The sequence below is a fragment of the Euprymna scolopes genome, chromosome 35, assembly GCF_053919585.1.
Source record: "Euprymna scolopes isolate OS-2025 chromosome 35, ASM5391958v1, whole genome shotgun sequence".
Classification (NCBI taxonomy): domain Eukaryota; kingdom Metazoa; phylum Mollusca; class Cephalopoda; order Sepiida; family Sepiolidae; genus Euprymna; species Euprymna scolopes.
The window spans coordinates 62203415-62222776 of NC_136516.1; the positions used below are offsets into that span (position 1 = coordinate 62203415).

General features: G+C 31.3%; 1 protein-coding gene across 4 annotated transcripts in view; it reads left to right on the forward strand.

Moving 5' to 3' along the window:
- LOC145259882 (FAST kinase domain-containing protein 3, mitochondrial-like) overlaps nt 1-19362 on the forward strand; it is a gene marked incomplete at its 3' end in the record, with an annotated part of 232796 nt that overhangs the window by 64931 nt on the left and 148503 nt on the right. For all 4 annotated transcript variants that reach the window (XM_080117763.1, XM_080117762.1, XM_080117761.1 and 1 more), the window contains 1 exon segment: nt 3841-5236. In XM_080117763.1, coding sequence (XP_079973889.1) covers nt 3853-5236 — 1384 coding nt within the window.

A 19362-nucleotide genomic window follows, 5' to 3' on the forward strand; every position in this document is an offset into this window, starting at 1 on the left:
ACAAAGATATGACATTTTTACTGAAAAAGTAGTGTAAAAAATGTGACGAAACGCATATGGTCTTTAAGAAGGGAAAATATCCAAACGTGTGAGGCACAAAAATAGTCATAACTTCTTAATTTTAATCAGATTTTAAAAATTTAAAAAGATTCTTTCTTAGCTCCTCAAGCTCTTTCTATATATACCAATATTGAAATATTTTAAGCCATTTAAATTTTTTCATGTGTATTGCTAATTGAAAAAGGGCTGTGGCCATTTCAGACTGTGGAAATTAAAGGAACTCACTATTGACTGACCAGGCTAGGGTTCGGTCTCAACGTGGCACCAAGCATTATGACGGCAATTATGCACACAATCCGGCAACAGGATGAGGCTGTGTGTCAGGCGTCATCGTCTTACATCGGCAATATGTTTGTAAATGAGAACCTCATGTCTGCCCAGTCGGTCAAAGAGCACTTTGAGAACTTCGGACTGACATGCAAGGAACCCGAATGTCTGCGAGATGGGGCAAAAGTATGTGGCTTGTGCGTGAGCAGTAGCAAGGAGGGGCTCTACTGAAGGAGAGGTGATGACGTTCCAGAAGTCCCATCCAACAGCATTCATCAGAGCATTTTTTCTGTTTGTGGAAAGCTGGTGGGTCACTTCCCTGTGTGGTTAGCTCAGGGTGGCAGTGGTGGCCATAAAACGTTGTGCCACATCCATATCCTTGGGTTTGGACGATAAAGTACATGATGCCACGCTCTTGAGCATGCTGACAGAAACTGTGGCCAGGGTTACTCATGACGACCCTGTGTGAGGGAACTGGTGTGTTAATGGGAATGAGTACACGGTCTGGGTGGATGCTAGTTCACTAGCCCTTGGAGTTGCTGATGGCATTATCGAAGACAACTGTTGGCTTCATCCAGAGAATGATTCTAGGCACATAAACCTGGCCGAACTTGATGCCACATTGAAAGGAGTTACCCTGGTGCTTCGATGGCAAACCAGGGTACTCCATATTATTACGGACTCTGTGTGCACTTATCGGTGCATTAACTAGAAGAGCATGACTAACCGCAGTGAGTGAGATGTTGATAGGAAAACAGCTCACCACCCTCATCAATACAATCAAAGAGTACAACTTGACCGTAGATGTAACATTGATCAGGTCTGCAAGCAACAGAGCAGATGCACTGACACGAGTACCACAACGGTGGCTGCTGGCTGATACTTGGGGAGATTCTGAGATGCTGTAACAGTCGTGTGCAGCTGTCACGTGTAATATGGATGTGGATCATATCAGTGAGATTCATCGGCAATGTGGACACCCAGGTGTTAAGCGAACACTGTATTTTGCCAAAATGGTTGACTCAGAAGTAAGAAGGGCAGATGTCAAGAGAGTAGTGGAAAGTTGTGAGGCATGTCAATCAACCCGGCTCCGATACAGTGGAAAAAAGGGCAATTGGGAGTGAGTGGCACGTGGCAGAGAGTGGGCATGGATATTACACATTGCGGTGGCAATCATTTCCTCACCCTCATCAATTGTGGACCTACGCGCTTTGCGGTCTGGAGACCACTAGGGCGCCAGGACTCCTCCTACGTTATTCACCAGCTGTCATCTGTGTTCTTTGAAAGAGGCGCGCCGGAAGAAGTGCTGACGGATAATGACCCAGCATTCTGCAGCCGGCAATTCCTGAAGGAGTGGGGAGTGCGGCTGCGACTGCGGTGTGCTTAGTGCCATCTGGCAATGATATTGCTGAGAGAAGCCATCGCGGCATCAAAAGAATTGTGACCAAGAAGCAGTGCACCATCTCAGAAACCATATATTGGTATAACATCACGGCGAAAGATGGCATCTCTCCAGGAACAGCGCCTGCAAACGCAATTTACCAATACAGTCTGAGAAAAGGGAATTTACCCCAACTTCACCAATGAGGAAGGACAGGGGTTGTACCCACCAGTGGATCTTGTCTAGTTGAAGCCCCGGGAAGCCGGTGCACTGATACTAGATATACACGGGGCCGAGTGACCGATGTGGTGAGTCAGCAGTCAGTCATGGTTGACGGTGTGCCCCGTCATGTTAGGGACCTGAGGCCAGTGACACAGTTGCAACCACCATTGGACGACGGGAGCAACTCTGGGTCTGAGGCCAGTGAGGCATCACTCTGGTTTGCACTATCCTCCTCCTCTTCAAGCAGCAAATCCGATATTAGTAGCCTCTCAGGGGAGGCAGTGTTCTTTGAACCTCAGACTGTGGATGAGAGCGCAAGTGAACAAGAGACCTACATAGTCCCCTTTCGAAGAAGTACCCACCGGAAGAGAGCGCCATCTCTGTGATCATAACTAAAGACACCAAAAATAAACCTAGCATTTTTTTTTTAACTAAGGCAGATGTATCTGGAAAATATTTAAAATATAAAGGAAAATAGTTACTTTTTTAATGTTACTTTTTTGATGTTGATAAACAAAGATAAAATAAAAATGAAATAAGATAAAATCTGGTTGAAGGGTAAGGTTAAGAGTTTAAATTTTAAATATTTTTTAACAAAAATATAAATACCTTTTCGTGGTTCTCTTTCTAAATGTCGTACGTATCATTATCAATGCATTCATTTGGATGGTAAATGTAGTTTATGAATGCTTGAAAATGTTGATATACAAACTTTCAAAGGAGACGCTAATGGAACAATGTTAACAGTTAAAGCCGTTAGTGACGTTAAATTTAAAATCAGCTGAAAGATTTCAATTACAAGGGGAGATAATTTTATTCAAATAGAAAAATAAAATATGTAACTGTTAAAGGGAGATAACCACTAATTATTTAATAGTTGATTTTTTTCTGTAATAAATGAATCCTATTGGAAGTGATTAAATAAAAATATTTTTTAAAATTAGTAATTATAATATTATAGAACTTACATTAATAAAATAGTAACATATAAATTCAAAGTGAAATAGATAATAAAATAGAATAGAAAATAATGGTAAAATATCAGATAATATTATTATTGACAAAAAATAATAATAGTTATTAATTTATTAATTATAAATTTTAAGATGGATAAGTCGTAAAATAATTTTATGATTTATGGTGGCTTAAATTTGTTGAATCTAAACCAAGGTTTATGAATGCATCCGGAAAAAATTTCATCTTTTAAATTCAAGAGAATGTTTTTATTTTTATTATATTTTAAAATCTTAAGGGCTTCATATCTACAAAGTGCACAGAATCTGTCCCCCGGCATATATGCTTTATAAAATCCTATTATTTCCCATTTTAAATTGAAGGGAATATTTCTAACATTGAGTCGCCATATATGTTTAGATAAAGCAGTCTGTTTTCTCAAGGAAGGGTTTTTAAGAGTGCTTATGCATTGAAATCTATACTTAATAAGTCCAGATGTGGAACCGAAGTAGATTACATTTTGTTTAATATATTTGTTGTCAGATAGATTAAGAGTAGTACTTGGTTTGGTTGTATTTGATTGGTAGATTGGTTAATGGGGGTATTGTTATTGAATAACTGTGTGGAAGAGTTAGATTGTGAAAAGGGATTTGTATGGCTGCTATTAACCTAATTTGTATTTTGGGTTTGTGACACTGTGCAGCTATAAATCACATTTATCTTGCAGGTACCTTGTAGAGGACATTTATTTTTCTTCTACAGTTATATATAGAAACTATACCAGGCTGATCTGCCACAAAACACTCCTCATACTATTTGCCTTCTCTACCTCTTCTTCGAACCACATTAATACTGACAATATGTGACAAAGAAATTATGCTTATGATCCATACATACACGTTCTCCTTTGTTTGATGTTGATTCATTGTTTTTTTTTTGTTTTTTTTTTATTTCAGAATTTCACTATAATGGCAAGGAGAACTCTTCAAGCTTCAAAATCTCTGAGCAAGGGAATCAAAATCTTCCTTCATAAGTTTCAGGTCCAAGGGCATCTTCTCAAATCTCATCGACAGTATTCAAATGAAACCTACAAAAATCGCATTCTCAGTTTATCATCAATCTTGCTGCAAGATGGTCTTGATATCACAGAGCTGCCAATATTTATCCGCAAAATGGACTTGACTTCTTTTCCATATGAGAGAACAGAGTTTCTCCCTGCTGTAAAGAAAATGACAGAAGAAGAGAAAAGTTTCCGAGCACAGCTACAAATGTGTTCAAGTGTCAAAGAAGTTTTCCAGCATCTTGAGGTTCCATCTGATGTCATTACAGGTTACACAGCAGCATTTGCTTTACAGAAAATTTGTCACTTGCAAAGGAATTCAAATATCGAAGAAGGTATTGATTCTTTTATCCAGACTGCAGTCATGAATGAACTTTACGAGATTGTAAAAAAAGAAGTAACAATTTTGAGCAATGAGACTCTCCTCTGTCTTGTCAAAAATACTTTTCAGCCAATCAACACAAACGTTTGCTTTCAATTTCTTTTTGAGGAAATTGAAAGACGAATTAGTGATAACAAATTTACAATCAATGAGATCTGTGAACTTAGCTGTGTGTCATCGTTATTGTCACAGTCGACCCTTGTTGACACATGCTGGATTCATATTGGTAACCGTTATGAAGAAATTAATGAGGATAACTGTCATCTGGTTTTCCGTTGTATTCCAAGTTCCCAAAAAGAACTCTTGAAATTGGTTCAGAAAAATTTCTTTTCTTGTTGGTGGAAATTGAAGAGTGCAGACATTGCTAGCATTGTCTTGGACATGATTCGACTTAAGCTGAATAATATAAAAATGCTTCAACACATCGGTAAATGGACATTTATGAATATCAATGCTGTTAATGATGCTCACCTTACCCAAGTTGTCGCAGGCTTTGTACATTTTCATTACACGGACAGCAACCTCATCAAATCAGTTGAGCGCTATATTCCAGCCAAAATCGAGAAAATTGATCGCAACCTTTTAGCATTGGTGATGGAATATTGCCGCTCGCAGCGTTATTTATCTACTCATATTTTTGATATGGCTGCCAGTGACTTCATCAAAAATGGTCATGACTACACCTGTTTACAGGTTTATTCAGTTCTTCGACCATTTGGACAATTGAACTATCAACCCCTTGAAGCGACTCAGTTATTCTTAAAGGCTGAGGAAGTTTTACAGAGAAATCTTTCAGAATTTGCCATCCCAAATTTAGTGGAACTTCTTTGTTCATTTGCTTTCATGCAACGTTTTCCAATTAATTTTTCACACTTAATTTTGACGCCATCATTCTTGTCAAGGATCAAAGGTATTTTATTTCATATTTATAAAATATATAAGCTATAAACAAATTGATAATTATTAGATATTCTTTTTAGTGAGCTTACCAAAAAGATTCAAGAGAATGTAAGAAAATATATTTACCACATTTCTTAGCATGTGCAACCAGGGCATTTTTTTTTTTAAGAGTTAGAATTGGTTGTTTTTAAATTTTAGTAATTATAATTAAGACATCAATGCTATAGCTCATCATATATTTGTTTTATGTTTTTTGTAGTTGAATTCTTTCAATGTAGTTCATTATAACCAGATTGTTAACTAAAAATTCTGGAACATAAAATTCAAATAGTTAAAATGATTTTTTATTTTAACTTGGGTTATATACTTTGGTACTAAAAAGTGTAAGAGGTGTATTTTAATGTATAAAATTTCCATCAGACAAAATTTTCAACTTAGACCTATATAGCAATATATCTAATTTGATTTAATTTTTGTTATATCATGTTATTTGACTAAAAAAAAATGTACTTTTGGTTTCCTAAAGAAAATTATTTATTTTGATCCAGAAAATTTATAAAATGATATTGTTTACTAATGCTTTAACAAGAACAATCAGCTTATATCATAAAAAACAAATTTCACCATATTTAAGTCTGTTTTCGATAATCTATACTATTAATAAAATTCTAAATGTTTATTCATGTGTATATATACCAATAAAACTTTCGAACGGATGCACCAAAGTGAAAAATTATTTTTTTTCCCTGAAAGGTGTGAGTCCCTAGATTTTCCTTAGCCATATATGGTTCATAACAAACAACGCCGAGTCACACAAAAAGACCAAAATAAGGGTTTTTGGGCTGTTTCGTGCAATTGTCGAAAAATTTACCCGCCTGTGTCAATGGAATTTATCACTGTCTCTATACAGTCGCGGTAACATCTTTTGGCATACGGACAGAACTTGTGGCGCAATGAATAACAAGTCTGACTACGGATCAGAAGATTCCAGGTTTGAATCCTGGCAAGTCTGTAATAATTTTAACCATTTTATCCAACGTTTACTCATTATCCTTACTCTTATGGTATTTTTGTTTTTTCAATGATTTTGTTTTGTGCATATAGGAATTTCCTATACTCCAAGTTCACAGGGTAAGCGTTGATGGTAAGATGATGTTGGGTGTACTCTATTTATGTTGTACTCGGCATTGTGTGTGCCAATGCTGCTCAGTTGCTAGTAGATAAATATATTTCTTTTACATAAAAATTAGCCTATTCATTTATTATACTTATTTGATTGTTATACATTTTTCATTTATCCCAACTATTTAAAAAAGTGTTGCTGTAATTAGTATCGCAAACTGAATTTTTAAAAGGCTTTTTTGGTCTTGCAAGAAAAAAAAGGCATCTTTATCTTAATAGCTAAGTTATGGCCATTTTAAATAACTGTAGATAAAAGTTTAAAAAAAGTGAAAAATCTTTAAAAATAAAATGCCACAATTTGTTAAAAGAAAGATAATATAGATGGGATTAATAATTCTGAGATATTTCCAGTTTTAAACATGAGTGAAAATCACATGTTGTCACAAAGATTGTGTGGAAATGATACAGAAAATTAACTTTCTTTAAAATTTATTTTAGCAGCTAACACACAACTTATGATTCATGACATTGTGTTGTTAAATAAGATCAATATTAATCTTATTGATTATTATTGGTTTACTTTGTAAAATAAATTTCTGTAAAATTTTATTTACTGGAGATTTCAACTTTGAAATATTTTATTAAGATTAACTACAAAATTTTATACTTTGCCCATCAAATTGAAGGTAACATTTCTTTTATAAGATGGATGATATTTTAAAGTGAATTAAGTGTGAACTGCAGAGGTGTTAAAAGCCAGAACTAAAAAATTGTTAAAAAAATAAACGCGTACATAATTCAATAACTATAGTTGCATAATTCATATCAACTTACCAAGAAAAAAAAATTGTTTAAAAGAGGAAAGGTTGGATTTATTTACATAGTGTGAAAAAGAGTCAAGATATTGTAATTTAAATTTTATGAAAATTTTGTTTTTTGCAGCATATATAGGCCGATTTGTCATACCTATTTTAATACAGTAAACAGCAGTAATTGAACATTGCTGCATGTTGAGTAATTAACTTCTTTCCAGTTATACAGTAGCATCGAAAATTAAGGGATTTTAAAACCTAATATTTGTTAGAAATAGCAAATGTGAAAAGCTGAAATTTTGACAACTCGTAGTCGTTATCATACTAAAATTTGAATCATTTGCAAAGGATAGAAAAAGAATTATAAAAATTATTTATTTTCAAAATAGGAATGTCCAAAAGTAAGGGACTAAATTGAGAAAAACAATGTAAACAGCCAAAAAGCAATAAAAATACATGTACAATCAATATTTAGTAAATGAGTTCTTGCTCTCAATGACAGCTGCACATCTTCGATTACAAGAACGAATCAGTTCTTGACAATCCTCAATTCTAAATTTAGACTATTCTTCTTGAAGCTTCACCCACAAATCCTCCGTATTAGTGGGATTTCTTTCCATAACTTTCACTCCTAAGGTCTTCCAAAGATTTTCTATTGGATTTAAGTCAGGACTTTGAGGTGGCCAATCCATAATTTCGAAATCTTGCTCGCTAAGGTAACTCATTACCACCTTTGCCTTGTGACATGGGGCATTATCTTGCATAAAGGTTGTCCTATCGAAACCTCAATTCTGTATGGTTGGCACAACATGATCTTGAACAATGTTTTTATAGATCTGCGCATTAACATGAGTTTGTAACCAGATAAGAGGTGTTGTACCTTGGCTAGAAAACATTACAAATACCATGACACTTCCGCCCCCAAACTTGACAGTTTTCTTAGTACATTTTGCACTTAATCTTTCACCAATACATCTCTTTACATTGTTTTTTCCATCATTTCCAAATAAATTAAAGTTGCTTTCATCACTGAAAAATACTTTTGCCCAATTTTCATATGTCCAAATTACATACCTGTTTGCAAACTCTAATCTCTTTTTATTCTTCAAACTAACAAGTGGTTTCTTCCCTGGGTTCGATTAAAAGCCCTATTTCTTTCAGTCATCTAGAAACAATCTGTCTTGACACATTAACACATGAGGTACTATTCATAACCCTTTTAATTTCTGTGCAAAACTTAAAACGATCCTTTAATGCATTATTCAAATCTTCTCTTGCCGAAGTTTTGCGGGGTCTGCCAGTTTTAAAAGCGCTAACTATTTTGCCAGCATCATTGTAGGATTTAACAACCCTGCCTACAACACTTTTGAAATGTTTCACTTTCTCTGAAATCTTTCTAATGGTGTGCTTTTCCGTGTGTAGCTTCACAATAGCTTGTCTCACAAGCTAAAGTTTTTGGCATTTTGCTATGATGCCAGCTGATGCAACGTTTACAAATGACTAAGTAAGACTTATTCTTTAGAGGAAATCAAATTTAATATAGCATACTGTTTACATTGTTTTTCTCAATTTAGTCCCTTACTTTTGGACGTTCATATTTTGAAAACAAGTAAATAATTATTATAATTCTTTTTCTATTCTTTGCAAATGATTCAAATTTTAGTATGTTATTATAGATGATAACAACTACCAGTTGTCAAAATTTCAGCTTTTCACAGTTATTTCTAATAGTTTTTTTTTTTTTTTTGTCCCTGAGTTTTGGACGCTACTGTATAACTTTTGTCAATGTAACCTTTTTGTAAATTTTTATAGAAATATATTTATTCATTTTGCTGAAAAAACACCTGGCACTCTCTGGAAAAAACAACACACTACTAAAAACAACAAACCTCATTAATATATTAAACTAGTGATACCTGTGTCGATGTTTCCTGGAACTCAAAGTACAGAAAAATTAACATGTTTAGACTTGATCTGTAAATAACATTATTTGTTTGGGAATGTTTCCAACTCAAGTAGTACACATTATTGCCATTATATCTTAACATTGATGTCAAATGCAACAACAAGAAAAAATATAAAAGACAACAAACTCATCTTAATATACTGACATAATTAATGACATTAGAGTTATAACTGAAAAAAATAATAATTAAACTAAAGGATATTAATCCTTTAGTTTAATTATTTTTTTATTATAAAAATAATAATATCACTAATTTGTAAGAAGTCGTGAATACGGTCAACCATTTACCACTGCTAGTACTACCAATACAAGTTAGACAAAGTAAGAAAAAGCGGCATCCAAGCTGGTCATTATGCTGTTAGGAGGTAGCAGAAAAGAGGAATGGTGGGAGATTCTGACAGTGTGGAAATGAGTTTTATGAGAATCTTTGAGAATAACAGATTGTTTTTGATTTGACATGACTATTCGCAGAAAATATTCTTACAAGTAGTCAACGTGACAATTTACGAAGTTGATATTAAGTCAATGTGTCTCTTGGTAGGAATTAGGAATAATTACTGTGATGTGCCCCTTCTGAGGTTAGCTTTGTTATCCGATCGTGATAATTTCCTCAGGTTGTGTGGAAGGACGCGAGGAGCTACGTGCGAGCCTGTATTTTGTTGACTTCCTCTGCCAAAAAGAGCATTTTAAATGGGGGTAACAATTATCTGCTCTCCTCGACTTGAAACATGGACTCTAGGCTTGTGGTTTTATAAAATAGATGTCAGATGAATGAATGAATGTATTTAGAAATCATCTGTTCTATCGCTGTAAGAAATTTCAGCATATATTTTAACATGGAAAGAACCAATTCAACATATATATATATTTTTTTTGTATATTTATATGTCTCGCATACCAAACTCTCAGTAAAAAAAAAAAAAAGAGAAAGACAAGTTTACAATTAAAATAACTTACGGAGTTGTGCCCCATTCATCATCATTTCCTCATGTTTTTTATAATAGAACAAGGGAGACTACTCCTGTTGGTTTTTCCCTTTTGTTTATTTTGTTTTTCTTTCTTTTGAGCAATATTTTTTTTTTTTTTTATCAAACTCTAGCGAGATTTCTGAGTTTTCATCATTTAATAGTCCTCTTAAAGTGATCCGATATATCTTTATAGCTGACAAATGAAAAGAGTAAAAGACAAACCGACCTTTATTTTACGCTTATTGACACCAAGCATGTTTTCCTTCATATTTCTCGTTTCTTTGTTTCTATCAGCGGAGTTATTTAAACGAGTTCTCTCCTTGGAATCTCTTCTGCAACTAACTTGCGTCTCAATTCTTGATGGTTAATTTTCTTTGGTGGGAACACTGATTATATTTTTCTGTATTTTTAAGTTTAGCAGCGTTCTTTTTTTCTTGTCACCGTTGTTGTCATGGTGACGGTTCATTGGTCATTTTAATTCCTTTGCGTCTTGGAATTTTAACCATTAAATTTATTTATTTTTATTAATACGATATTGACATATCTCAATATCGCCACATTACATGTAGATATAAACTGTTACCATTTAATAGAATATGTGATTTATAAGTAAGCAATTGTGTTTATTGAATGGACAGATGCTATATTGATTTTTCTGTAATGAATTTTATAAGTTTTCAGCAAATGCAGACTGCTAATTTGAGAAAATGATTCTGAATAGCCAATCAAATTGCAAACTAAGATTCAAAGTGCAAATTAATTGATTATCCATTCATATGGAAGTCATAATATGAGAAAGAGAATGCAATGAAAAACAGCCTTTTTTTTTTTTTTTTTTTTTTTTTTTTTTTACAATTTTTTTGAAAGGTGGTTGCAATGAAGTAAGTTTCTCTGGAAATGATGGGAGAGTATTAATAGATTTTTATGATTGAGTGAAATATACTCCTTCCTCTCCTCCTATAAGGATGATTTGTTTGGGAGAGTCTGTTTGATCGGAATTAATGTAAGATATAAAATTCCACAGAAACAACTCCTTCTTCAATATCAGGAGTTTATGTTCCAATAGCAATACCACACCATTTTTTTCTTTGGATCAAATAAATTCAAATCAAGCATTATTGAAAGGAGCATAAAAAACAGAAATATTATTATTTTTTTTTTTTTTAAATCAATCCGTTAGAACTGGAGTTATGACCATTCAAAGTATCAAAAAATGTGTGGTTCACTGGACATTTTGTCAGTCTTATTCAAATGCATATAAGCTTGTGACTGAAAATGGTAGGAAATTTGCACAATTTACAGACTAACCCATCTTTAAAAAGTTGTATCTTCAGATCTTTTTAAGATATTTTGAAATTTTGAACATATAATATCATGAAGGTTCAGTTAGTTTTATTTATGACCATCTCACTTGGTAACTTACGGACTAATTAGCATATTCCAGTTTCATTTTAACAGCATTAAGTAGAAGCATCATAAAACAACTAAGAAATATGGTTAGTAAGGCTTTATCATCATAAGAAGTATTTTTCTGATGAACATTATCATTTGCCATTATAACGTCATCGGAAATCCAAGATGGTGACCGGGAAATTCAAAATGGCCACTATAACACGATTTTTTTTTTTTTTTTTTTTTTTTTTAAGGCATTACCACTTATCAAGGCCATGATACCACTCGAAGATAAGGGTTAAAGAGTATACAGTAGACAATTGGACAATAAAGTAATCGTTAGTAATGGAAATTCGGTAAATTTGTTATCTTATATGAAACGGCTCATCAAGAACTTGTTTACGTTAGACTTGAAGAAAACCATATTGTAGTCAGCTGGAAAGCAAGAAAACGAAGATAATTCTATAGGTGTGCTAAGAAAGAAGCTTTGTTCATGGAATCTACGTTTAGGTTTAGGCACAGATAAAGAGTGAGGGAAATTATTGATAGTGTTTTCTGCTAGACTAGTGTTTCTTGTGAAAGTTTGGCGAGGGGGGGACCATAGATTGGAGCTCAGTCGAGCACTTGCTATGAAAATGACGATAAAGCAGACTTGCAACATCTCTTCTGTGAGAAAGAGGTTGCAGGGAAGAGAAAAGGACATCTCCTACAAGGCTACAAAGTCTATTTTGAACTCTATCAAGGCAGGAAGTCCTTTTTAGCAGCCCCTGCCCAGATGTGGCAACAGTACGCCATCCTTGGATGTACCTAGCTCTTATATACATAGAGGATTGCATCAGCAGTGAGATATCTACTGGATTGATAGAAGGATCCTACCATTTTTCCAGCGACTTTGGCAATGGATTTAATGTATGTGTTCCATTTCAGATCAGGAGTAAAGGTCAAGCCCAGAAGCTTGTCAAAACATGAGGCCTCCCCAAGACAAGAGCCATTCATTTCAGTTGATGCCAGATGGGGATCAGAGCGTCGATGATGTAAAGATAAAAGCTTAGTTTTAAATTCATTAAAAATAACAAGCCACCTCTTTCCCGATTGTACCACTTGCTCAAGATCTTAGATGTGCTACCATAGATAGTAGTGTCATCAGCATAAATGTCTACGAATGATGGAAGGATGTGATTTGGAAGATCATTAATGTAGATCAGGAAGAGAGTTGGGCCCTGAGGGACTCAAGCATTAATACTGTGAACTTCTGATTTCTGCCCATCAACCACTACTCTTATGAATCTATCAGAGAGAAATGATTTAATAATTGAGAAGACATTTCCAGCTATACCGTAGCTGGAGATTTTGTAAAGTAAACCTTTATGCCATACCCTATCAAAGGCCTTTGATATGTCGAGCAATTGCCCGAGAAAGGTAGCCTCCATCGAGAGATTCGCTAGTCCTATGAGATATAACTATAAGCACATCTGCTGTAGATCTAGCAGAACGGAAACCATATTGTGTGTCACTAAGGTTATTTTTGCTGAGATGGTTGATTACTTCTGTATTTAACACAGATTCCAGCAACTTACTCATGACGCACAGGAGACTTATTGGCCTGTACTGAGAGGGGGATGAGCGATCACCTGAATTCTTAAATACAGGGCATACTGATGAGATTTTCCAGGGTGATGAGAAACAATTCTCCTTAAGACAACGTTTAAACAGTTTAGTAAGGATGGGCGCAAGTTCTGGTTGAAGTTTTTTGAGTACTATAATTGGACTACTGTCAGGGCCTGTTGCTGTACTGGAATCAAGATTTTTGATTAGCTTGGCAATATCACAGATATATGTATATCACATAGCATGTTTTCTGATACAGGAAAATTCAAAGAAATTATTAACAAAATATGGCTTGTAGCATATCAAATTAAAGGAAATTTTGTACAGATCAGAATTATGCTTTCAAGCATACTAATTAGCATAATTAAGTTTTATTTTAACGGCTTTAAGTAGAAGCATCATAAAAACAGTTAAAAAAAATAATGGTAGGAAACTCTTTACCATCATGCAAAATATTATTCTGATGGCTATTATCATTTGCCATCATTACACCGTGAATAATCTTAGATCGCAACCAGGAAATCCAAAATGGCCACCACAACACTATTCAAAGAAATTATTAACAAAATATGGCTTGTAGCATATCAAAATGAAAGGAAATTTTGTACAGATGTTTTCAAGTACAGTAAACTAATTAGGGTTATTAAATTTCATTTTAGCAGATTCACGTGACCATGACAATTATCAGGTGAGTTTCTACCACTATTTTGCATAATTTTTAAGTCCTTGTTGAGACTTCAAGAGACATTACAGGCATTTTTTTCTTATTCTCATGTAACGCTCGATACTACTTGTTTTTTGAACAGAATAAACATTTACAACCATAAAAATTTATCGAGGTAGGTAGAAGAGTAACTTTGATAACATTTATTTGTTATATATTTGTTATTTGACTACTTTTTCATACCTCTGTGGATTGTAAAAGAAACCTAATAAAAGTTATTCTTTTACTTAATTGGAGAAGTAAGTGGTTTATGTGTTTTAACTCATTTAAAAGCATAGTCATTGTCTGTTATTCTTTTACAAAGAATTTTTTTTTTTTTAAATATTCTTTTCCTTTCCGTAATTAAAGACTTATGTTTGACAAAAATAAAATGAATTCTTTATGTTTGTAAGTTGATGAACATTTTAGTTAGATTTTTTGTGCGCATCACGGCACACAAAAAATCTCATGTTTATATCACTACTTCTATCGATGAATGCATAGAAAGTTTTTATCCAATTCTTTTAAAATTTTAGGACAAAAGAAATTAATATATCCGCTATTAAATAGCGTTTGAACACAGTTTCTATCTTATCTTTGTACTCCAAAGCTTCAACTTTGAGATATTCTAAGTTTTGACTGGAATGATATACGTGTTCTGTTCAAATTCCGTAGCAAAGACAATTCTTTTCTCTGATTAGTTAAAACAACTAAAAACGTCGTCAACAGGTACAACTTCCGCTTATGTCATACCACCCCAACCGCTTATTTGCAAAAAGTGATCTACCTCCAGCAGGCATGCTATGCCGGCATGTTTCATCATTAATGGTCGGATTTAAATAGTCATTTCTTTGAATATACAAATCACAACAAAAATATTAAAATACCATTTTAAAGTAAATTGTATTGTGAATCCAGTTATATAAGTTTTATTTTGATGGAGGTAGGAGAAATGTATGTATTACTGATTTAAAGACTATGCGTGTCAAATTCAGTAGCATTGTGCACCTTGTCCAGTGCTGAACGTTATAGTGTCTGGTATTGCTAGTTCCAACCTTCCAGAGTTGAAATGCAATTACGGGAGACCAAACCTGACTTGTTGCTCCTTTGTGAACCTGGCCTTGATTCAACTGCTTCCTTAGACGATCTTTCGATCAAAGTTTATTCTAACGTAACCTCCAAACCTGATTCTCATAATTGCCATGGACATGGAATATGTGCTAATGCCCATGACCATAAAAATTCTTTGGATATTTCAAGATTACAGTGTAGTTCTACTAAAATAGTCATATTTCAGAAACCAAAGCACTTTTAAGTCCTCAAAATACCACTATTTTGTTCGGAAATATCCTTTCACATGCAATTCTGAATTTTTTAGATGAACTGTGAATGTTTGTATTGTTTTGGTTGTTTGGACAATTCTTCTCATCTTGAGTGTTATTCGCACAACATTTTGGTTGCTGATATTGCAAGAAATCAGATCTTGGGTTTGAGGATGTGTCCATAAATCATAAAAAAATCATTTAAAAAATTTATCAATTTTCAAGGGAATCACTAGGGTACTTAAGAATTTTCTAGGATTCAATTTTTAACTGAATCCTTTTGTTAATTATCAATAATAGTGAAAAAGATTTATTATATAATCGTGGATAGACATTTTACATGTTTTCATTTTTTCTAGGAAACACAGTGCAAGGGAGGCAAATCTAAGAAAAAAGGGTTTATGGGGGATTATGTCCCTTGTGTTGGTTGTATTTTGTGGTAGGTTTAAAAAAAAATGTAAAAAAATCTTTTCTTTAATTATTTTTTTATTTTTTCTTATTTTTCCCATATAAATTTGTAAATTATGGATTCCAAATATGGTTAAATTCAATACTTCGGCAGCTTAAGAGGTTGTGCTGTTTCCTTGAATTTTCTAACCCTCCATCTTTGTATTTAGTATTTTAACACCATCCCACATTGAGAAATGGGTGCCTTTTTCTCTCCATATATAGTCTGCTAGGGCTGAATTTTCGATTTCTCTGCGTATGAAAGCTTTTCGGTGTTCTTCTAGTCTTAGTTTGAGGGGTCAGAATTTTTTGGGAATTTTTGACACCCTTAACACAAAACTGTGAATAAAATATACAAAACTCGTAATTTCTTTTTTTAAAGTAGGTTGTTTAATTTCTTTATGGAATATACTTCCAAAATAAACTATTAAAGTTTTTTAAAAACTAATAGAAATATTATTTTTTAAAAAAGTGTTTACAAAGTGCATGCGCACACTCATGCAGCCATTTTTTCTACGTAATGAAATAAATTGAATTTTATGAGTAAAATTTTTTCAATTTAAAAATCTATCAAAATTTTTCTATTCATTCAATTTTTAAGATATTTTCAGGTTTAATGTGAAATTTTATGCTCTTTCCAATAAACCGAATATAATATTCTAGACAAACGTTTTTGTTTTTAAATTCACCCCTCCCCATTTTGAAATGTCTATTAAAAAGAAAATAATTAATTTTCTCACTTAAGGTTTATATATCACAAATTGAAGATAAAAGATCAATAAATAAGATAATTTAATTTAAAACAAAAACAAAAGAATAGTTTTGTGCAAATTTGCCTGTAAAGTCAAAAGTTTAAAACTTTTTTTTAAAAAACCATGTTGCTTTTTTTTTCTTTTTTTTCTTTCTTCTTTTTTTCTTTTTAAGTGAAACCTTATATTTTGGAAATATTGTCCTGTAAAAATTGGACACCTATATCAATTTTTTTCTATTTCATTTAATGTTTTTTTTTTTTTTTTTTTTGGTTTTTTTTTTTTAGACTTTTGAAAAAAAAATTCATTGCATAAAGAAATAAAATATTTTAAATCAAAAACTCATGTAATTCTTTAAGATAATAAAAAAATGGAAGATTTGTCGGCGGGTGTTTGTATAAAAGTAAACTTAATTATTCAACTGATGAGTAAAATGTGATCATTTTTCAAATACGGTGACCCATAATTGACTAACTGGTTGTTAACAGCAAACACATGTCAGAAATTCAAAGGGGAGATAAGACACATATCAGCACTTCAAATGTTTATTTCTTTATATAGTTACTACTGGGATTACTTTTGAAATATATTTGGTCTAATGTGTTGTTTTTATGTTTTTTAAATAATTAATTATGGCAGTTTTTGGCCTTTGTATTTCCCAACTGGAAAAAAGAGAGACAACTCCATTGTGAACCTCTCATATAACAATTTAAAATCGCTGTCTTTTTTAATCCTTGCTTTTATTTAAAAAGTACATAGAATATAAATAATTATTTGTCTGTGTTTCCTAGAAAAAATGAATATTTAATCCTTGCTTTTATTTAAAAAGTACATAGAATATAAAATATAAATATGACCAGAAGCACCCATTGATTATTATTTTTTATAGGTAAGTGATTTTTTTCGAATTTATATATATTTTTATATTCAAAATAAGTTAAAATTCGTTGAATTTCTTGAAATTTTTTTAAAGAAAACCGATTTTTAAAAAAACTATTGCATATTTTTCTATTAAACCATTTATTATTTTAAAATTTGGTCTTTGCTCCTTTTATTGAAAAAAAAGTAAGGTTTAAATTACATTTTTCAAGTAGTTATAAGCTTCGAAAGACAGTGAGTCTATTATTCAAATTTTTATCACTCATTTTTAATAGCGACATCTGACACTGCTTGGGCAGCATGTTATCCACATTTACACATCTCATAAACACAGTTTTTTCTAATGAGTTTTTCGGTCACAGGTTTTATTTGCACAAGGTGTTTTATGAGTGTTGAGTTTCTTCTGAATACTGTCATATCATACTGACTACATATTTTTAAAAGTTTTGTGTCTCCTTTGCACTGTGTTTTCAAGAAAAAAAATCAAAACACACATAAGATGTCTATCCATGGTTTCATTAAATATTTTTTTTCACTCATAGTGACAATTAGCAGAAGGATTTAGTTAAAAATTGAATCCGAGGAAATTCTTTAAAAGTACCCTGAAAATTTACCTTTTTTTATAATTTACGGACAAACCCTCAACCCCAAGATCCGATTTCTTGCCATAAAGAGTTAACCCCTTTTCCTTAGTTAAAATAAAAAAACATGGAGTTTACACCTGATAATGGTCAAAGGGTTCATCAACTGAAACACTAAAAATTAGAATTGTCCGAACAGTCAAAACAATACAAAAATCCTTTCAAATGATTTAATAAATAATAATTTACATGATTTAATAAATAATAATTTACATGATTTAATAAATAATAATTTACATGATTAAATAAATAATAATTTACATGATTAAATAAATAATAATTTACATGATTTAATAAATAATAATTTACATGATTAAATAAATAATAATTTACATGATTTAATAAATAATAATTTACATGATTAAATAAATAATAATTTACATGATTAAATAAATAATAATTTACATGATTTAATAAATAATAATTTACATGATTAAATAAATAATAATTTACATGATTTAATAAATAATAATTTACATGATTTAATAAATAATAATTTACATGATTAAATAAATAATAATTTACATGATTAAATAAATAATAATTTACATGATTAAATAAATAATAATTTACATGATTTAATAAATAATAATTTACATGATTTAATAAATAATAATTTACATGATTTAATAAATAATAATTTACATGATTAAATAAATAATAATTTACATGATTTAATAAATAATAATTTACATGATTAAATAAATAATAATTTACATGATTTAATAAATAATAATTTACATGATTAAATAAATAATAATTTACATGACATGATAAATAATAATTTGCATGACATGATAAATAATAATTTACATGACATGATAAATAATAAGTTACATGACATGATAAATAATAATTTGCATGACATGATAAATAATAATTTACATGATTTAATAAATAATTTACATTACATAATACTTTACATGATTTAATAAATAATAATTTACATGATTTAATAAATAATAATTTGCATGACATGATAAATAATAATTTACATGACATGATAAATAATAATTTGCATGACATGATAAATAATAATTTACATGATTTAATAAATAATTTACATTACATAATACTTTACATGATTTAATAAATAATAATTTACATGATTTAATAAATAATAATTTGCATGACATGATAAATAATAATTTGCATGACATGATCAATAATAATTTGCATGACATGATAAATAATAATTTACATGATTTAATAAATAATTTACATTACATAATACTTTACATGATTTAATAAATAATAATTTACATGATTTAATAAATAATAATTTGCATGACATGATAAATAATAATTTACATGACATGATAAATAATAATTTACATGACATGATAAATAATAATTTGCATGACATGATAAATAATAATTTACATGATTTAATAAATAATTTACATTACATAATACTTTACATGATTTAATAAATAATAATTTACATGATTTAATAAATAATAATTTGCATGACATGATAAATAATAATTTGCATGACATGATCAATAATAATTTGCATGACATGAT